This window comes from Gadus chalcogrammus, chromosome 22, assembly GCF_026213295.1.
Source record: "Gadus chalcogrammus isolate NIFS_2021 chromosome 22, NIFS_Gcha_1.0, whole genome shotgun sequence".
NCBI classification, from domain to species: domain Eukaryota; kingdom Metazoa; phylum Chordata; class Actinopteri; order Gadiformes; family Gadidae; genus Gadus; species Gadus chalcogrammus.
The window spans coordinates 16,430,309-16,453,008 of NC_079433.1; the positions used below are offsets into that span (position 1 = coordinate 16,430,309).

The window sequence follows — 22,700 nt, forward strand, 5'->3', positions numbered from 1 at the left end:
CAATGCTACCGCGACAACAGCTTTCCGGGTGCAGTCCATGTTTTTCTCCAACGACCGAATCATAATAAAACGCTTGAAGTGTGGGCGTGACGTCACATCCGAGGTCCGAGTCGGTTCACAGAGAATACTAAAACGCACCAGGAGGTAGAGCAGTTGTCTTGTAACTGAAAGGTTGCTAAGTTCACACTTAAGTAGACACTTAACACTAACTGCTCCTGACGAGCTGGCTGTCGCCTTGCATGGTTGACTCTGCCGTTGGTGTGTCAATGTGTGTATTAACCGGTGTAAGTCGCTTTGGATAAAAGCGTCTGCTAAATGCCCTGATTGTAATTGGAATACGGAGTATGGATGATGAAGAGCAGGAATAGACTGATGGCTCAGGCACCGTGACACAACTCAGGATTCAGAATCACTCACGTAAAAACAACCAGGAACAGCCAGGAAAAAGCACTTTTAATGAAACCATAGTCTTCCAGTGTTTGTTTTAAATTAAGATTCAGATAACCGTCAACATTTCAAAGCAGTCATCACTTAATAACACCTACAGAGTCAGAACGGAGTCCGAGCTGAGACCAAGGTCCTCCCCGATAATAGCTTCTGCCCATGTCCCAGACCTGCTGACCATACATACAGAAGGCCCGCTCTGAGGAATGGGTAGACTTCATGCTGCCGTCGTACCAAGATAGATGACGTCTAGCAGGCTGCTGCTAGGTGTCTGACACTTACATAAGCACTATCCAACTATTGAACAAGCTAACAAATTGAATGGGTGGGGGGGGGGAACGGATGGACAACTGGTCCTGGTTACTGGGCCTGGTGAGTGGTGACTGGTCCTGGTTACTGGGCCTGGTGAGTGGTGACTGGTCCTGGTTACTGATCCTGCTCCTTGTCCGGCGTGTAGATGGCCAGGGTTCTTGCGGAGGGGTCAGTGGCTTTGATCCAGCGGGGCATCCAGTAGTGGGGCAGCCACTGGCCACGGCCCGGGAAGTGCTTCTCAAACACCTGCCGGTAGTAGTAGGCCTCTTTGGTCTTGGGCGGGTTGTGGGCGAAGGTCTTGTGGGCTTTCTCCAGCTGGGCGTCGTTCACCTGAGGGGAGGGTCATCCACACCGTGTTAAAGAGGCCCCTTATCTTCTCTAAGGCCCAATCCCATTTCTACCCCTTACCCCTCCCCCTTCAAAACGAGGGGGAGGGGTAAGGGGAAGGGGTAAGGGGTAGAAATGGGATTGGGCCTTATTCAAACGCTTTTCTAGTGATAACATAAGATGATGCTACCCTGGTGGCCGTACTACTGTACTACTGCCAACCTGATGACAGTAATACTGTACTACTGTGAACAGTACTATTTTTTTGACAGTACTACTGCGTAGCTGGTGATGGTACTACTGCGTACCTGGTGACGGTACTACTGCGTACCTGGTGACGGTACTACTGCGTACCTGGTGACGGTACTACTGCGTACCTGGTGCCGGTACTACTGCGTACCTGGTGACGGTACTACTGCGTACCTGGTGCCGGTACTACTAGGGGTGTTAACGGTACACGTATTTGTACCGAACCGTCACGGTAAAGGCATTTCGGAGCGGGTACAGAGGTGTATCGCAGTACGTAAATGTGGCGTACATAGCGTTAATATGGCGAATATAACGGCTTGTTTTGCGATGCGGAATTTGAAACTTGAAGTCGGAGTACCACCCGGAACGTTTAGCCAAAGTATACTACTCCGACTCTAATCCGACTCCGTAACTACGGAGACCCCTCAGCAGCTCTCCGTTGGGATGTCGGATACGTATTGCAATTCGCCGCCCGATCCATCTAATATGTTGACTACAAACCATGTAAGCAGTGTTGTAATTAAACTTCCAAAGCTTTTCAAATCTTATTTTGTGTTTTATTGGTCCTTAAGGTGCAAAGTAAACGATGTACAAAGTAATTAAGGTGCAAAGTCAAACCGGAGAAGTGATTCCGGAAATGAATGTTAGAGGACCAATCACAGCCCTTGCCGTATCCGTTGCGTCGACCAATAGGTCCATGGCGTCGACAGATAGTTAAAAAATATTGGATGCTCTCAGGCTATGGAGAGGGCTCTGCGTGTCTACGTACAGCCCTTTAACATGCACACGCTAGGGATGGGCAACGATCATCGAATAGTCTGAGTCACGTAGAATATCGAATAATGAATGTGACTATCTTTATTTATTACACAGCTCTTCTCAATGCATGGGCCTTCACAACTTCCGGTGGTGAATAGTGTTCTCGGTTGCTAAGCGACGTCAACGTCTTTGGCGGACTATTTCTCTGCTGATCAACACTAGAATGCTGGTAACAAATTAATTGTAAAAAGACACTGAGGTTATTTTTTTGATGTGTCTAGTTCACGGTCATGCAGGCTGTGTTCAGTAAAATAAAGAAATAAATAGCGATCCGTTTTCGGCGCATGTAGGCCTATCTGCCTAAGCCCACGTTGAAATAATTTTGATGTTGAATGTTGATGGCACAGTTGTTGAAATAAACAGATTGATTTCATACAAATCATAACAGCCTCTCCCTGTGTCATTGTGTGTGTGCGTGTATCCGAGGTGCGTGCGGGGGTTCTGGATTGACTGATTTTCGAATATTATGCGAATACTTCTCAGCGAATATCGAATAGTATTTTTGCCAGAAATGCACATCCCTAGCACACGCATTTGAAAAGGAACCATCCAGGTGTTACTTTCACTGTTGATGTGGAAAAAAAAAACGAGCTCTGTTGTACCCTCGTACCTGGGGGCAGCAGCCCTATAAGTCATGTGATGACATCCCCTGTGTTGCACCTAAGGTGAAGCCCTTGTGTAAAGGGTCTATTCCGGTTTCAAACCCACAACCAGCCTAATGTCTGATAGACACCGTGCGGAGGCATAAGGGAGGCCCAGTAGGACCCTGGGTGGAGAGATGCTCACCTGGCCCTCCATGTGCTCCTGCAGGCTGGTGTACAGAGACTTCTTCACGGAGGTCATCCCGTCGCTGAACGCCTCCTTCCTCCTCCACAGGATTTCGTCGGGGATCAGACCCAGGCCCTTGAAGGAGTCCCGGAGGAGGTGCTTCTCCACGCCGTTCTGCACACACACACACACACATTTTAGTCATTTATTTATGTTCACATTTTACAATAACAAATCTTGAACACAAACACTGGTAGATGCACTCATCAAGCCCAGAATCTCTTTGACATGTCTGATCTCAGTCTATGGATACAGGAAGCAGCGTCTCCTCCATATGTGGCGGCTGCCTATTAATACAGATATGGAGCAGAATCAGGTTAACACACACACACACACACACACACACACACACACACACACACACACACACACACACACACACACACACACACACACACACACACACACACACACACACACACACACACACACACACACAGTTAAACTTGTAAATGTGAAACCTGCAATCAACTAATCTTTGTTTGGAAAAGGATTATGGAAAAATCTGCAAAAATGAAGTCTAATTTAGGAATACAAGGGGGTAGCTGGCATAGTAAAAATAAATTAGGATTACCTTATTTGTGTGTCAACACAAGGCACCGGAGTAAACATTGGCTGAATTATAATACTTTATATGGCCAACTGTATGTTATGTATTCAACATCAGACTACATATTAACGATGTTAAAACAGCCAGTTGGTATGGGTTTATATTCATTTATGAGGGATATAAAAAGGTTCATCACAGCAGATTTTGTGTGAAGGTTCAACACCAAATGAAGGTGCAATGCAATGGGAAGACGACGACAGGCCGAGCAACACAGCCTAACCACAGATGAATGACCGGCCCTCCTGGGGAGGGCCGGCCCCTGACTGCACTAACCACTGCAGCCTTCCCTCTGTTAGTATTGGGGGTTGACGGGACACTGACCTTGGGGGTCCGCATCTCCTCTGGCAGGGACAGGAAGTAGGATGTGAACCTATGGTCCAGGAAAGGCACCCTCAGCTCCAGCCTGTAGAGGAAACACAACCAGGACATTATTGGAACATCAACTCATTATTAACAAGCTTAATATTCCTTTTCCAATATTCCTTTGCAATAACAAAACGGTATGAGTTTTTACCCCCCCCTCCCCACTCTAAAGATTAATAAAGATTATATTCCATTTCCCCCCCGAGGATGTAATTTCCCCTCTAATTCACTCCGATCGAATTACGACTCATTCACAGTCTAAAAAAAGGCCCCAATGGGTTACGGATCATATTGTTTGTAGGATCTTTACCGTGTAGTTTGAGTCGTGACTCAATGGTTCCATCATTTCTAAATGCAAGTCATCAACTGTCTGCCCTGTAATAAACCACTCATCCATACTGCATCATGTTCAACATTAATTATGCTGATGTTTTACTTAAACAGAATAGATTCACTCATTCACTTTGTTTTCAGTATGTCTGGTATGTTTTCAGTCAGAATCATGAGTGTGAGGCCTTGAAGGCCGGGGAACATCTGATGGAGTTTGTAAAGACTGACCCCTGGTGGACAAACACAGATGGTTATTTTTTAAGTGTCTTCAGCTACTCTGTAAAGGGGAGGGTCCTGGTTGCTGTTCCCTTCATAGTGAAGACTCCATAGCACACTAACCAGGGAACCGGCATAAGGAGAGTTTGTACACTAATCACGTCCCAGTAATGGGTCGGTGGGTCGTGCATTATTTGGATAAATAATCCCACAGGTCTTGGTTTACTTGAGTGGCCCGGGTCTCAACGACTGAGGACCGGTCTCCTATCGGGGGCCCTGGTGGCTCAAAGGAGCCAACACACTCCGTAAGCACTGAGCAGCAGCTGAGGGGGTCCTACCATGACCCGTGTGTGGGTCTGTATACAGGGTCGGCAAATACTGTTTCTCTGTGAAAACCATCTGTCAGGGGGGACCTCCAAGACCTGTCGCCTGCTTTATGACCCCAAAACACGCCCATACATGTCTGGAGATAACTGGTGTCTGAATGGAACCGTTAGGCATCGGGGGGGAAAGGTGCATTGCATTATGGGTATTAATTAGGGGTGCACCATGTTGCGTGATGCATGTGGCGATACCCTCAATAGAGCATCACTAGGAACCGTATGGAAACAGAGAGGATCCAGTGACCCGTGTGTGAGCCGCGTGTGAGCCGCGCGTGTCCCGTGTGTGAGCCGCGCGTGTCCCGTGTGTGAGCCGCGCGTGTCCCGTGTGTGAGCCGCGCGTGTCCCGTGTGTGAGCCGCGCGTGTCCCGTGCGTGTCCCGTGTGTGAGCCGCGCGTGTCCCGCGCGTGTCCCGCGCGTGTCCCGTGTGTTACCCGTGTGCAGAGGTTGTGCGGTCGGCTCGCAAGTTGTCAAACAAGTAGAGCTCCTCCAGGAGTCGCACGCTTTCCTCTGCCGCCGCCTTGGGGTTAGGAGCCTGGAGGACACAGTGTAAAGGTCCAGTGAGTCGGGGTTAGGAGCCTGGAGGAAAGAAGCGGTCGACCATCATTGAAGTAACAAGGCGGTCGGTTGTTTCCAAGGGGAAGCTTCTTGCAGACTGGAATTTATTTTTAGCACAAAATAGAGCTTCTGGAATATATTGTAAAGGTCCGTTTTGTAGAAAGTGACATTAATGTTAATCGCACCATGGTAAATTTCTTAACCTGTAAATATTGAAGCACTTAAAAGCAGTTGCTTTTCCAATTTCATGAATTTTATGTACTTAAATTCTCCTTCACGTATTCCTCTTACTGCATCCATTGTGGTAAACTACATTCACAGACCTATAATTATCGTTATCTTTTGTATTAATCATTCATCTTCAGCAGTCGGCGGCCAAGCCGATGTTTCCTGGCACGGTGGTTGGTAAATATAGGTTGCTTTGATAACACGGTGAGCATAAACTCCCCTGCTGTAAGTGGGTGTGCTCATTAGAATCTCGCTAAACCATACCCCAGTGTGCATGTGCATACATGCGTATGTGCATACATGCGTATGTGCATACATGCGTATGTGCATACATGCGGATGTGCATACATGCGGATGTGCATACATGCGGATGTGCGACAGGCTTGACACTCCTGTCGTTATCAAGCCTTTATTTGTTGTTCAGCGTGTGCGAACATTGTAGCAGTGCGTGTTTTGACCAAGTGCTGAAGTTTGTCTTAACTATACTTGCCAGACGCCCCTCCAGACCAACTGGAAACTTGGTTTATTTAAACTATTCCCGTTATGTTTACCTTCACCTCTGTCACGGACTGAATGTCGCCGCTTGAAAATCGGCCAGGTGAACAGCTCACTTTATCTTCGCTGTTCTTTACTTGTTAATGAGCCTCTACTGCCACCTAGAGGTTGTCTAATGTTTTGGTGTAATAGCTACCCATGACTCATTTGTAATGTTTCTGAACTTTCAGGAACCTCACCAAACTGTGCTTAACGACAACTTACCCGTGACCCCACACTGAAGATGCTCATGTATTTTCAAGAAATAAATACTTTTAAATTCGAAGTAAACAAATCTCCTACATTTCTCTGACAGGAAATGAGGCAGGCTTCATCAAGCCCCGATCAACATTACTAGAACCTCTATAACAGTACGTAGGTAATCTAAAAACACAAGAGTGCCAGCCCGGGAACCAGACCTATCTGCAATCTCTTGTTTATCTGGCGCATGCCCCACGGTGACCCCCCCCCCCCCCCCCACGTCCAGCAAATCACGACTGCTAGATTAATATGCGGTGGAACCTATACTATGACCGTGCAGTGTAGCGCCCAGTTGAAGCGCTGTGAACAAACAAGATGCCTGCAGCTGATTTGTCCCACACGCTCCCATTGGCTGCAGGTCTATCCTATGGCTTCCCGGGGCCTGTTGGTCGGCAGTATCAGGCCGTGTGTTCAGGACCAACCTTGTGGAAGTAGATGTATCCCTGGGTGAGCTCGTCCGACCCCTCCCCGGAGAAGACCACCACACTTTCAGACTTCTCTCGGATGTACTTGGACACGAGGTACATCCCTGTGGGCGCAGGAAGAAGACACCGGGAACAGGTCAGGAATGCGTCTACTTATGGCATATCCATTATTAAAGGCTTTCTATATAGAAATGTACACATGGCAGGCCGTGTAGGTAAACCCAGAAGTCGCCCATAACACAGGTCTGCTACTTCTCTGTACCATGGCGCGCTATAAGACTTGCAGGGTTGTGAACGGTGGAGAACACCCACTCACCGATGGAGGCACGCACGGTGGTGATGTCGTAGGTTTCCAGGTGGAGGATGACGTCCTCCACCACTCGGATGCCCTCCTCCGCCGTGAAGCTGATCTCGTGGTGCTCACTGCCGATGTGTGCGGCTACCTGAGACCCACACACACACACACGTTGATGGTATCTGCCATAGCAAAGGGTTTCCGTGAGGCCTGTGTCTGAGGGAGGGTGGCGGGCTTCACCTTGCGGGCCGCCATGGCGTCTGGGCTGTCTTCTGCCCCGATGGCAAAGGTCTGGATGGGGTAGGGCAGCTTCTCCTCTTTGGCCAGCTTCACCAGCGTGGCAGCGACCAAACTGGAGTCCAGACCACCTGGTTTTCGTCACACATTGGGATTTGATGTTAACTTCCAGTTTATCCGAGTTCGACATTGATTGATTAATTGATGGTGCAGACAGCCATGATGCAGAGTCTAGCATGTTTAGCCATTAAAGGGACTCGGACCTTTGTTGCATTTGAGAATTACAGCACATTCAAATCATCCCGCCTTCCTCCAATGCCCCACCCCCTAAGCGTACAAAACTAAGCGTTATTTTAAGGGCCTATTTTAACGAGTACTGTAACGACCTCGCCGGTGACATAATGATGTCGAGTCATTAGTAGTTGAAGGTAGTTTTAATGAACCAAAACCAGGTCACTGAAACCCGTAACATTGTAACCAACGGCAGAAAACCGACACAAAACAAACCCCGGTTACCCCGGCAACCCCCAACACGGTCTCACTCGCGTGCAGGCCCCCACCCTCCTGTTCTTCCAAGGCCCTCCCCCAGCTGACCTAATGATTCGCCCCCATGCTGATTGACAAGAAGAACATTACAATACATACACATAGAACAACTGGCATAGCGGACAACGAAATATAATGTAACACATAACACACAAACTATTTAACTGTCCCAGGGTCGCTACAGTACAAAAGTTCTAGACTCCCATGGGTTATGTTTAGACTCCCATGGATTATGTTTAGACTCCCAGGGGTCATAATATCTACCAGGGGTCTAGTAAACAAGAAATTTAGCAGGTGGCTTACTGTCATTTTATGGGCTTCGTGCGATACCGTTTTGAGGCCCCATGTTGAAGGACAGTGGTCCCACTGAGTATAAGAAAGGTGTATGAGCATTACAAACAGAGTAGCGGGACAACGTCGCGTCTGAGTCCGAAATGGGTCCCGTAATCGGACTGAGTGGTGCGGTTGGGTGCCAACGTTCTGGAGGTCTTCCTGTAGCTCCAGAGTAGCGGGACAACGTCGCGTCTGAGTCCGAAATGGGTCCCTTAATCGGACTGAGTGGTGCGGTTGGGTGCCAACGTTCTGGAGGTCTTCCTGTAGCTCCAGAGTAGCGGGACAACGTCGAGTCTGAGTCCGAAATGGGTCCCGTAATCGGACTGAGTGGTGCGGTTGGGTGCCAACGGTCTGGAGGTCTTCCTGTAGCTCCAGAGTATCCGGACAACGTCTCGTCTGAGTCCGAAATGGGTCCCGTAATCGGACTGAGTGGTGCGGTTGGGTGCCAACGGTCTGGAGGTCTTCCCGGAGCTCCAGAGTAGCGGGACAACTTCGCGTCTGAGTCCGAAACGGGTCCCCTAATCGGACTGAGTGGTGCGGTTGGTTGCCAACGGTCTGGAGGTCCTGAGAATCATCCAGGGGAGCGGGACCACTTGGCTTCTGAGGCCGAATCGGGTCCCCTTGTCGGACTGAATGGTGCAGTTGGTGGCCAACAGTCTGGAGGTCTTCCTGAGGCTCCAGAGGAGGGTAACTCTGTGAGTCTGAGTCCGAGATGAGTCCCCTAATCGGACTGAATGGTGCAGTTTCAGTACACCGTGGACCACTTTGGTCTGCCATCGTCAGTCGCTACGGTCGCTACTCGCTACTGTCTGCCGTGGAATCAAAACAAACCCTCTAGTTGAGGACGCGCCTTGATGACGCGGGCCCGAATGCGCCACAAGAAGCAGACGGAAAACCTTATATATCCATGCAGCAAACAGACAGGTCTGTCGGCCAATAAGGTCATTCGGTCCGAAGAATTTTATTGGTTGAAGTTTTCACTAAATATTATGAGAGTAAAATAATTGTTTGTTTTTACTCCTGGTGGGTCTGTCTTGCATATTAGAGTGTTATTACCTTATTAATACCAATTTAACCTTATCCAAAAAAAGTGTAAAAATGCAACAAAGGTAAGAGTCCCTTTAACTGTATATTTAAGATGTATAAAGTTGAATTTATCACAAAGTAATACTATCCTCCTTGTACTGAACAGCAGCGGCTCACCTGAGAGGAGACATCCGATCCTCCTCTGGGCCATCAGGCGTTTGCGTACGGCGCTCTCAAAGAGCACTCTGATGTTGCGCTTCACTGTTTCCTCGTCAAAACCTGGGAAACACCGTTCAAAATGTTACCTTGTGATCTATCTTGGCAATTAATGGAGGAGGAACTGTAAAGGAGCACGTATTCATAATGAACATTGGTCACAAAAACATAAAAAAAGAATACAACATTGTACACAAACTATAAACTTTAACAGCTGTTGTTGAATATATCTATAAATATCTAAGAGGGGCGGCCAAAGCTGGGGGTCTGAGGGGTCTTGGGGGGACCAGCTAGGGGTCTAGGGGGGGGGGGAATGGGGGAGAAGTCCGCGGGGGCCTACCGGAGACGACCTCCGCGGAGTCGTACAGGGAGTGGGCAGGCTCCTGGGTGCAGCAGTGGAAGCGACCACTGCTGCGCTCTAGCAACTCCACCTTGCCCGTGGTCTTGAGGTCGAAGGTCTCGAAGTGGCCCGGCAGGAAGGGAATGATTTTGGCATTGGTAGGCATGGCGTGGCTGAGGTCAGTAAGGCCTGGAGAGGGGAAACATGTCATTTAGGAGGGTTAGCCAGCGCATTGCAATGGCTACGGTGGTGCCTTTATCAGAGTTCACCATTGACGATGTAGACTCCCAGACTATTAGTATCAGTAGAGTATAGTAGTAGTACATTTCACTAGTCTCGCAGTCAGACGTTGGAAAATCTGGGACACAGCACTGGGCCAAATTTTTTTTTTTCGCAGACAGCCTACTTGTCAGGAAGTGGTCATGACTGACATATGAGCACGACCAATCACGGAGCATAGGCCGGGAACAGTACACCTAGAAACCAGACCAATGGTGAAACTAATCAAAACCAAAAGACCTACTGGCAGACTGAATAAGACTAAATGAATGTAAACGTAAAATGAAGGAACTAGCATCCACTCGTGTCACGCTGGAACTACGATTCTACATATCTGGGAGTGACGAAGCTGTGTAGAGTCTCTATAGAGTCTGAGAGACGCTCAGTGGGAGGAGCCACAGGGCGACGTCCCACCCCTCCGCGTACCTTTGGCCTCCGAGCTAACGGCCATGAAGCCGTTGTCGGTGGACAGCTTGAACATGGGCCGCACGCCGTAGGTGTCCCTGCCCAGGAACACCTTCCTGTTGGCCGTGTCTAGCAGGACGAAGGCGAACACCCCGTCCAGGAGGGATGCCATCTTCTGCACGCCGAAGCGCTGGTAGAGGTGGAGCAGCACCTCGCCGTCCATCTCCGTCTGGTAGTCAAACCCAAACTTCCTCCCAAGCTGAAGACATGGGGAAGAGAGAACGCTGTTAACAGAGGCCAACATATAGGAGCTAATGGATAGGGCTGCACTATAGAACCAAACCCTTCACATAGAGCTGCACTATAGAACCAAACCCTTCACATAGAGCTGCACTATAGAACCAAACCCTTCACATAGAGCTGCACTATAGAACCAAACCCTTTACATAGAGCTGCACTATAGAACAAAACCCTTTAATAGAGCTGCACTGTAGAACCAAACCCTTTACATATAGAGCTGCACTGTAGAACAAAACCCTTTTACATAGAGGTGGACTATAGAACAAATCCCTTTACATAGAGCTGCACTATAGAACAAAACCCTTTACATAGAGGTGGACTATAGAACAAAACCCTTCACATAGAGCTGCACTATAGAACTAAACCCTTTAATAGAACTGCACTATAGAACAAAACCCTTTACATAGAGCTGCACTATAGAACTAAACCCTTTAATAGAACTGCACTATAGAACAAAACCCTTTACATAGAGCTGCACTATAGAACTAAACCCTTTAATAGAACTGCACTATAGAACAAAACCCTTTAATAGAGCTGCACTGTAGAACCAAACCCTTTACATAGAGCTGCACTGTAGAACAAAACCCTTTTACATAGAGGTGGACTATAGAACAAATCCCTTTACATAGAGCTGCACTATAGAACTAAACCCTTTACATAGAGGTGGACTATAGAACAAAACCCTTCACATAGAGCTGCACTATAGAACTAAACCCTTTAATAGAACTGCACTATAGAACAAAACCCTTTAATAGAGCTGCACTGTAGAACAAAACCCTTCACATAGAGCTGCACTATAGAACAAAACCCTTTAATAGAGCTGCACTGTAGAACCAAACCCTTTACATAGAGCTGCACTGTAGAACAAAACCCTTTTACATAGAGCTGCACTGTAGAACAAAACCCTTTTACATAGAGGTGGACTATAGAACAAATCCCTTTACATAGAGCTGCACTATAGAACTAAACCCTTTACATAGAGGTGGACTATAGAACAAAACCCTTCACATAGAGCTGCACTATAGAACTAAACCCTTTAATAGAACTGCACTATAGAACAAAACCCTTTACATAGAGCTGCACTATAGAACTAAACCCTTTAATAGAACTGCACTATAGAACAAAACCCTTTCCTAAAGTCGTCATCTCAGGACTCAACACAGGTGTTGCTCATAACACTTGGGTCTGCTTCTTTTATGTAACAGAGAATTTGTAGCAACTCATTTAACTAGTTAAGTGCCTGGCCTGAGAAGGTACCTCTACATGAATACTGCACCAGGGTCTGAGCCCACATCTGACGGTGTTGATTCAGTGTAAACCAACGACAGGGTCCGGGGCCTACCGCTTGGAAGTTGTAGATCTCCCCGTTGTAGCACAGCCACAGGTAGGGGAACTTCTTGACGCGCAGGGGCTGCATGCCATGCAGCTGGTCCACGATGGCCAGCCGGTGGAAGCCGAAGCAGCAGTTGTTGAAACCATTGACGTTCTCGAAGCGGAAGGCGTCGGGCCCCCGGTGAGAGATCTTCATGGCGCTGGTGCACTGGACGGACAGGCACTCATCGCTGCCGAATAAAGCCCAGATACCACACATGTTGGGGCTGGGAGGGAGTCCGGCTGAGTAGAGAGAGGGAGAATACCTTGAGGACAATAGCATACATGTTTCCCCGTCAGGAATTAATAAAGTACCCATCTCATCGAATATGCATTAGTAGCGCGCACGCGCGCGCGCGCGCACACACACTCTTAACCGTCATAAAGATGTCATGTGTTGTTTGTGCAGGTTGACTCTTCCCCACTGGTACGACAGGTTTGGGAGAAGAGGTGGAACGAGATAAACTTGCAACGTAAACGTGCAAATCAGTTACCAAGATAATAATAATTTCACACCAGATTAAGAGAAGCAGGTGTGAATTTGTATGGTTTTGCCAGTTTCCGCAAAACACTGTACATTCCACACTGCTTCGAACGCAGGTAACTGTCTTTTTGTGATGTCAACGGGCCTGTAAGTAAACTCTTCGACATCCCAACCAAGGGAGCCAGTCGAAATTCAAGTGGGATGTTCAATGGAAAGCCGAAAGCGTCACAAGGCTGGCTGTTTACAGTTCTCCAAACTGGAAAAAATTGATGTGAAATGTCAAGCTGATGAGGGAAACACCAGCTCAAACACAACATATATCTGAAAGCTGTGGAATGTATCCTGTCTGATAGGCCCTTAACTAACGATAGCATGCCGGTGTAGCAGGGTTAATGCTTCCCACTTGCCATTGCCAGCGAGATCCTTGCGCTGGCTGTGGTAGTGGGAGCCTTGGTTGGAGTGCTAGAGCTCCCCCTAGCGCAATGCGGGGGTTGTATTGTACGTTGCTGCCTCCTCTCCTCAGTCTACGTATACCCCGGCTGGGAGAGGTAGGTAGTCAGAGCAGTTAAATATGAATCCACACTTTGGCGATGTATTACGGGAGTCTAAATGTACAATGTACAAGAGCATTTCCCATGTTAAATATTCCACCAGGTATGTCACCAAACGCCCATTCAAATATTAATTTGTTTAATGTGATATTTATTTCCATGTAAATGGCTAGTCTACGTATACCCCGGCTGGGAGAGGCTGCCATTGTGAGGGTTCTCAAAGAGCATTTCCCATGTTAAATATTCCACCAGAATAAACGGCTGGCTGCCAATGGTTCCATCGTGGTCTCAATCACAACGCAACGAGAGAGTACGCAACCGCTACAAATGGTGCCGTGACCCGTTCTTCTCTGCCTGTCTGCTGCGTCATTGAGGATCGCCATTCAACATGTGGCACGTGAGCACCGACGACGTGGCCGTGCAGTGAGTCGCCCGTGCTGCTTCTAGTAGACAGGTTCAGTAATAAAAATAAAGAGGAATAGTTCGAACCAAGGGATATGGTTACTGCCGACCATCTTGTAACCCTGCGTTCACACCAAAAGATGCAAAAAGTTGACGCGCGTCGTGATCCCATTCAAAGTGAATGTAGAGACGCGTTGCTGCTTTGCTGCCGCAGCATTTGCTGCCGAGAAAACGGGCAGCAAAACTTGATTTGCGGCGCGTCAAAATCTGATTTGCGGCGCGGCATGCCCGTGCCCGCTGCCGGGCACGGGCGAAGGGCGCGTTCACGTATTTCCGGGCGCGTCAAATGCTGCTCGAGTTGAAATATTTCAACTTTTGACGCGCGTCAAAAGTTTGACGCGCCGCAAAACTTGATTTGACGCGCCGCAAAACTCAGGCGTCAACGCGTTCGGGCAGCAAATGCATCTTTTGGTGTGAACGCAGGGTAAAGATATGTGTTTTAATTTTTTTGTGTTTTATTTTATTTTTATTTCTCCTCGTGCACATAATGCAAATTGTTTTCTTTTTTTTTTTTGCTTTTGAGTTGAACGTGACATTTGAACACTGACGTGTCATTAGTTGTGTATGTGTTTTTATTTCTTTACTATTGTCACTGCATAACGTACATTTTGGGTTTTGGGAAATTGTGACTCATTAAAGATGGATGAGCTGAACTTATCTGCTTTAGGCAGGGGTCAGACATTTATGTTTAGCCCATCACTCCAGAAAGGAGGTTTTCGCGGGAGGCCCCTGACATCCACCCCTCAACAGGCCAAAGTGAATGGTGCTGAGGGTGGAGACGTTTTTTCTAGTGCTGATCAGTTAGCTGGTCCATCTGCATTTTCTGGGGGTAGGGATGTGGACCATGTCCCTGTGCATGTATTAACTGACTTAGTTAAGCAGATAGGGACTAGTATTGGGGAGAACATTGCCTCTTGTCTTAGGTCCGCCCCAACTGGTGATGTTACTTTGGCCCCTTCGACCATTGCTGATCTCTCTAAGATGAGCCTGACTGTTAGCCAGCATAGTGGTGAACCGCATCCCTTCAGGGGGGACAAGACTGACAAACTTTCGGTTTCTGAGTGGGAAGACTGTGTTAAAGTGTATCTGACTAAGAGGGATGTTCAGTTATGTGATCAGGCGGAAGAAGTAATGGGCAGGCTACAGGGTAGAGCACGTGATGTTGTGAGAGTGGGGGTGTGTAGCAAGCATAGTTTGGTCTTACGGTTAGGTCCTCAGCCCATTTTCGACATACTCAAGCAACACTTTAGTGAGTCTGTGACTTCTTTCATGCCTCTTGCTGACTTCTATGACACAAAGCCCTTAGAGAATGAAAGTGCTGTTGACTATTGGATCCGGCTTAACAAGGCACTCAACACAGCTACGGATGGGCTGAAAAGGCAAGGCAAAACTATTGATGACTCCTCTAGGGAAGTGACTGTCATGTTCATCACTCACTGCCCGATCGAGAACTGTCTCTGGTCTTCAGCTGTAGGCCACTGGAGGAGTGGACTGCCATGGATGTGCAGGTACGGCTTGATGAGCACCATCACAAAAAACGTCTTCAGCAGCGCCATTCAGCTGCACGTCCAACAGACCACCTGCAATATTCTCAGGCTGTTGATGCTGTGCATAGTCACGTGCAGACTGCAGTGACTCCTGCTGCCCAACCTGCCATGACCGGCGGGCCGGCGTCAGGTGAGAGTCACGTTCTTGGGCATATTGTCACTCTGCTGGAGCGTTTGTTACAACGGGAGTCTCCTCAGCGTTACGGGCAGCCTAGACAGAGACCTGTCGGTCGCACCCGGGCTCGGGGGCCATGCGCTATTTGTGGCTGCGACGACCATGACACTGCTTCCCACTGTCGGAACGAACGTCTATGCTTCCGCTGCCATGCTGCTGGGCATCAAGCTGCCACTTGCTCAGCCCCACCTCTACTAAACAGCAGCAGAGACAAGCTGCCTTATACAACAGGAAGTTCAGGGGCGCGGCTGTGGAAGTTGGAGACAGGGTTCTTTTAGCCAACAAAGGAGAGCGTGGGAAGAGAAAGTTGGCTGATCGCTGGGACAGTCACCTGCACACTGTTGTGGAGAAACACGAAAACACACACACATTCAGGATCAAGAACTGTACAACGGATCGAGAGAAGGTGGTCCATAGAAATTTGATAATGCCTGTCAATTTCTTGCCTATCCCACCTGGGTCCGAGAATGACGGTTCCTGTGTGAGTGACTTTGCTACAGATGATTCCTTTCCGGATGGTGATGTGGGTTCTACCGTCCTGCCTGATTGTGATTCAGAGGACAGGACTGTTTCTTGGATCTCACGACTCCCAGACTCTAATGGAGATCCGCTGGATGTCTTGTTGGCTGACAGACCTGTTCGGACTGTCTCTTGTGACGCACCTCTTGACCTGGAGGAGAATGTTGACCCTCCGGCCCAGACTACCTCCTGTGACTTACCTGGGGATGCAGACGATTGGACAGTTCCACCTGACTTGACGGCTGACGTTGACTGTCCTTCGGACCAGACTAACTTGCGACTTGACCCTGTGTCAGCACCTGTTTTGCGGTCTTCTGTTGAAGGTTCCCTGACTGTAGATAGGGTACAACATCCTCAGCCCGATACTGCTGGCAGTGATATAATGCTAGGTGTGAGATCTAGATCTGGGAGGATTATTAGACCTGTGGTCAGGCTCATCCAAAATATGCACCAGAGAGTTTTGGCTGGGTTCTAAGGTTTATGGATTTTGATTTTTCTGATTTTATTTATTTTATTTTATTTATTTATTTTTGTGTATATTAAAATGCCGTTTTTTTTTTTTTTTTTTTCCTTTCTTCCTCAGAAGGGATAAAGCTCTGAATGGTGCAGGGACCTGTGTGACATAGAATGTTGTGGGTCCAGGTGGTCGTCGACTGTACTGTGTAAATTATGTGGTATCAGGTAGCCTAACATGTAAACGGGAATGTTTTCCTATGGGTGTTGGGAGGCTTTGCAGCCTTCCTCATTCTAATTCTTCAGGGATGGTCACTGACTGGAATGCTTGATACCTGTAGTATGAACAGTACTGAATTTTTGTTTTGTTATTCACTGTGTATTTGTATGTTGTTTACTGTGCCTGATTTGGTTTGTTTCAGGGGTTCTCACAGCACTTGTATGGTTGTTCTTTGGATGGGCAAGTGGAAATCAGTAGAGGGGAATGTAGCAGGGTTAATGCTTCCCACTTGCCATTGCCAGCGAGATCCTTGCGCTGGCTGTGGTAGTGGGAGCCTTGGTTGGAGTGCTAGAGCTCCCCCTAGCGGAATGCGGGGGTTGTATTGTACGTTGCTGCCTCCTCTCCTCAGTCTACGTATACCCCGGCTGGGAGAGGTAGGTAGTCAGAGCAGTTAAATATGAATCCACACTTTGGCGATGTATTACGGGAGTCTAAATGTACATAATACTGTATTAATACTTGGTTGCTTGTACATATATATTGTGTTCCTTGGAATCTGTAATTACATTTAAATGGACTTTAGGCTTAGGATCGCTAGCTTGGCTACCATGTGCTTTGGTCGTAGCTACTTAGCTAGCGTGGACTTCGCCAAGAATGTGTACTTCAGCTTGTCTTTCTCTCATGTTAGGCTGCCATTGTGAGGGTTCTCAAAGAGCATTTCCCATGTTAAATATTCCACCAGGTATGTCACCAAACGCCCATTCAAATATTAATTTGTTTAATGTGATATTTATTTCCATGTAAATGGCTAGTCTACGTATACCCCGGCTGGGAGAGGCTGCCATTGTGAGGGTTCTCAAAGAGCATTTCCCATGTTAAATATTCCACCAGAATAAACGGCTGGCTGCCAATGGTTCCATCATGGTCTCAATCACAACGCAACGAGAGAGTACGCAACCGCTACACCGGCACACCATAATGAAGATAAAACATCTGTTTTATCTTCGTCGACAAATTCATTGATATCTTCAGGTTGGTTGACGTACGCTTAGCAGTTGGCTATTTTGCTCGCAGCATTTGTTCTTCCTTGTGTTGTTGTTTGACAAAATTGACTGAATCTCATCATGAATATGTATGACTGCCTTGATTCAAGGTCCCTCATTGGCTTAAACCGGAATATCCAGATTTACGTGTTCTGGGCGTCTACGTATGTGCTTCACACTCGTCTCAGATATCTAGGTATACCGCAAAGGAAATGATCTGTATGAAACGTAAACCACAGTTGTGGACGGCTTCGGTGAAAGACAGGATGTGTTATGTCCAGTCAAACTGGCTGTCAAACTGTAAAACAAATAACATAATTGCATTTATCTCCAAGTGCACTATCAAATAATGAGGTTACTTTAGGTTTTAGCTTATATTATTAGCACACCCTGCGATTCCCATAATTGACCGAATATTGTCCTAGGAACTCTTTGTATTTGTGTTACAAAAGGGAAAGTAAATCCATGGCAAAGTATCAAAAGCTGTTGGCGCCGATTGTGTTTGGGACACTGGCTGCACCTGCATTTGAGTTCTGATGTTGGTCCGGTCCACCGCAGTGGAAACAAAGGTACTGCCGATTCAGGCGGACCACTCACCCTGACCCAGACACCACATGGCTGATGGTGGTGGACTCCATACCTCCAACAGGCCGTTTCCATTACCAGGCTACTTATCATAATGTATTTTTACATTACTATGTCTCACTGTGTCAATCATTCAACCTTCATTTCAAATTATCTTATGAATCATTGAACCTCCTGAACCATGCGGCATGATATCGCCAAAGAACAAACAGAAATAAACAGAAAATCTAACAAAATCCAAAGAAACGATTAAAGGCAGACATAGGACAGTTATTGATGACGTGGGTTGACGTTCAGGTGACCGTGCAAGACGTTCCATAGGTCTGAATGAACACTAAAAGCTATTTGTCCAAGATCAGTCCTAGCAGGATCACAGCGACTTCATACAACGCGTAGTTGTAGTGGGTGGATATATGAATATTCTCACTTCTGAGGTTTTTTATGCGTCTGGAATTCTGCATTGAAACCCGAGGGCATTTCATGTGCAACATCATATATTAATCTGACCCCTGGTCAGCCGGACTCCAGGTTTACAGTCTTTCAGATCCAGTGCAACATTTATTAATCTGGTCCCTGATCAGACAGACTACATCCAGATATACAGTCGCAGTACCAGTACAGCAGTTTATTGCCAAATAAACTTCCCATCTGTTGCTGCATGCACATGAGTCACACCTGATTAATAGACAGCAGGTGTGAATTTGTAGGTTTCTTGCAGTTTCCGCAAAAAACACTGAACGGTCCACACTGCTTCGAACGCATGTAATTGTCTATTTGTGGTGTCAAAGGGCCTGTAAGACAAGTAATACTCTTTGACATCCAAACCAAGGGCGCCAGTCTGCGCCCTTGCCTTGATTCAAGGTCCCTCCTTGGCCTAAACCAGAAAATCCACATTTACGTGATGTAGGCGTCTACGTACGTGCTTCACACTCGTCTCAAACATAGGTATACCGTAAAGGAAATGATCTGTATGAAACGTAAACCAGTGTTGTGGAAGGCTTCGGTAAATTATAGGGATGTGTTATGTCCAGTCAAACTGGCTGTCAAACTGTAAAACAAATAACATAATTGCCTTTCTTATCTCCAAGTGCACTATCAAATAATGAGGTTATATTTGAGCTTATAAGCTGCAGGAAGCATTAAATCTATCCAGCTCAAGTAGATAGCAGTGTAGGCTGGTTAGCTAGATGGCTAGCTAACCTGAAAATTCTCATGTCCTTGAGGCTGATCTTCCTCTGTTGGCAGTTTACTGAAGATTCCATAACATTCTAGTTTCTGCTGACGCAAACATTTATATTTAGCAGACGATTTAATTCAAAGCGTTTTACAACCATTCATACACACATTCACAGACCGACAACGAAGTCAACCCAGCTCGTTCAATAATGTCTGGCTGCAGCCTGTAGGAAATGGACATCCACATCCAACTGCTACGTTATAATAGTCATAGGTTTTATGCCATCGATGATGCAAGAAAATTATGTATTTTTAAACATCGATATAGTGGGAATTTTTTTTCATTAATTATTTTCCAAGTACCTTGGTAAACGATATATTTTAATGATGTAATGGAAAGAACATGGTGCATTCCCATGCAAGCAAAAATCTGGCTAACAAACTAGCTCAACAGGCTAAATTGTTGACGTAACAGGGTAGTTGGGTTAGAAGTGGTTAGGGTTAGGGATTGAAAGAAAGATTGAAACTTGGACGGCGCTCCAGTTTCAATTCCATTCAAAAAGCTTTATGGCACGACTATTGTTGTGAACAGCATTATTTATCTTTATTCTTTGTACCTGATGGAAGAATGTTTTGTACTTTGTTAATGAATTCTCTCCCTCTGGATTATTTTTTTTATCTCAAGCAAGTTGGTTTCTGATATAGTAATTTCAAGGGGGACACTGACTTGCTTGTTTTGGCTCAGGGACAGACTTGTTCCCTCTCTGGTTGGGGATGAGGAGTATAGGGGACCTGTACAGGAACCAGCCCCGAAGAAACAGAGGGCAATGGGAGAAGAAACGCAACAGCATCTGGCAATAGAGTTAAGCAGTAACAGAATATTTCTGTATTCTAGCCTATATGTATTTGTTTTCACATTTTTGTATTATGAATTGTTATAAGGCATATCTATCTACTGGAGAATGCAGAAATTACATGATTTTTTTCACATTTACCGTAGAACTTGGAACAGGCCTTTAATTCCTTTCCAAGTTACTTTTCTACAATCATGTATAATTTCATTGGTATGTGATACCATTATGAGTAGGGCTGGGTAAAATAAATATTGATTTAATCGATTTTGGATCAATTTCATTTACATTTTGCAATATCGATTCATAGGGCATGAGATCGTTTTCTTTTTTTTGTTACCATTATTATTATTATTGGCCACGATACCCAGCCCTAATTATGAGCCATGGAGGAAAATACTCAAGCGGGACATTAGATTTCACAACAAGGGTCATTGAGATTTGCCACTGAGAAGTCTAGACGAGCAAAGTGCCTTTACAATTTTTTTTTTACATGATCTTTGAAAGGGTTTGCCCAAAAAAATTCAACATTCATCAGAATTCGTATTTGCATATAGTTCCACCTACTTTACATTGAATTACATTGGCAGCAAGGGACTGCCTGATTACAATTGCAGTAAGTGACTATTTACAATTCAGAAATCTGTGGGGCTGCTTATTTGAATTTAACTACACTTGTAGTAACTGTTGGTTTACAATTGTACTAAGTAACTGCCCGTTTACAATTCCCAAATCTGTGGTGTTCCGTAAGTTTTATATTCAACCCACACTGAACGAGTCAATAAAACTCCTTCAAGATCACTTGGTCTAGTTTTTGCTTATTAAGTACATTTGGTATGAGTTATAATGTGTCATTCTATTTAATAATCTCATTTAATTTCAATTGGAGTGGATTTAGGTGAATTTTGTGAATGATTTGGGAATCCAGCTCCAGCTGCCTCTACAGCCCCACCCCTCACTTGCAGCCACTGGGTAACAACACCCTTCACTTTGACAGGCAGTGGGTCTGCTTATAGGACGGAATGAATCGGCCGCCGGCCAACGATTTTTAACAGGCTGGGTACTTTATTCTAACACACAACCAGACTCGTTTACTATTTCACTAAACAGACACGCAACCACCCGCTCTCCTCTCTCGTCCATTCAATCCCTGACGTCACTCACACACGCTGCCAGTGATATGCGCACGAGATACTTTCTCGTGCTCACAATATGGTTTCTCGTGCTCACAAAATACTTTCTCGTGCTTTACCCCATGTCTCTGTACGGGTAAACAAAAGAGAAACAAATAATCGAGTTAAACCTTAACAATCTTTATTCAATCGGACCTGAGTTGTAACGTCACATTACAGCCATTACCGTAATACGACTCTACATGAATCTGATGCAATATCACATCAGATTCATGTGGCCGGCGTGTCGCTCACAACACAAGTGATGGGTCTTCTATAGTCCTCGTGTAGAGGGCTCGGTTACCAAATTCAAGATAAGCCTATTTATACCGCTGTGCCTGGTACATATAAAGTCGACTCATCTGAAAACCGGCTCCTACAACCTAACTTATACCATCAGTCTGGTTCGTAAAGTAGACTCCTCTGTAAACAGAATCATAGATCCTTTTACCATCAGTCTGGTTCATAAGGTAGACTCCTCTGTAAAGAGGCTCCTACAACCTAACTTACACCATCAGTCTGGTTACGGTAGGCTACATAAAAAAGACTCCCGTCAAGAGGCTCCTACATCCTAACTTATACTTATTGTATTATTAAAATTATGATAATACTTATATTATACTTATATAACACTTATACATTCTTTCCGGGTCAGAGGAGCCCAAGTGAGGTGGATCCCAGCCGGTACAGCCTCATCACTTCTGACGGCATGATGATGTTATAGTTTTTTAAGAGATTCCCTTTGATTGTATCCACATTAAGAGGTGTTAGATCGCGGTGAATGGTATGGGTTGTTAAGCGGATGAAAGCTGAATTAAAGGATTCTTACCTACCTGTGTCGGGCAGTAGTGAGTCGGTTAATGGTTGAAGCGGACCAAGAAAGAGCAGAACTCAACTCACGGATGCAACACGCGCTGCCGTTGGTTAGTAGTAGCTAGCGACACGTGCGCTCGCGCGAGGGTTACGAAGTCTCGCGATAAGACATGACGGGTTCACGTTCGGTCAATGAAAGCTGCTTTCACACCGCCGCGCGGCAACTCGCCGCCTCCATTCATTTCAACGAGGGAAGGGCGGCAGAGGGGAGACGGTTACAAAAGCGGCTGAAAACCAAGAAGCGGTTGCCACCCACGTGAACGCGCACAGATTTTGCCCTACAGTTCAGCTTTCCCCGTGGTGAAACTTTCGGCGGCAGCAGCAGCAGCAGCTGCTTTTGAAAACGCCTGACCCTTC

General features: G+C 46.4%; 1 protein-coding gene across 2 annotated transcripts; it reads right to left on the reverse strand.

Moving 5' to 3' along the window:
* Positions 1–330: 330 nt before the first annotated feature.
* Positions 331–22,439, reverse strand: asns (asparagine synthetase). 2 transcript variants are annotated; one of them, XM_056583583.1, is made up of 12 exons: positions 22,300–22,439; positions 12,204–12,475; positions 10,583–10,820; positions 9,878–10,066; positions 9,499–9,600; positions 7,420–7,547; positions 7,201–7,327; positions 6,882–6,988; positions 5,313–5,413; positions 3,911–3,992; positions 2,938–3,093; positions 331–1,086 (listed from the first exon to the last, which is right to left on the reverse strand). In XM_056583583.1, the coding sequence occupies exons 2-12, from the start codon at positions 12,450–12,452 to the stop codon at positions 871–873; spliced, it is 1,695 nt and encodes a 564-aa protein (XP_056439558.1). In that variant the 5' UTR covers positions 12,453–12,475; positions 22,300–22,439; the 3' UTR covers positions 331–870. The 2 variants fall into 2 exon arrangements, with proteins under 2 accessions (XP_056439558.1, XP_056439559.1); XM_056583584.1 differs by having other exon boundaries at positions 373–1,086; positions 22,304–22,439.
* Positions 22,440–22,700: the final 261 nt, after the last annotated feature.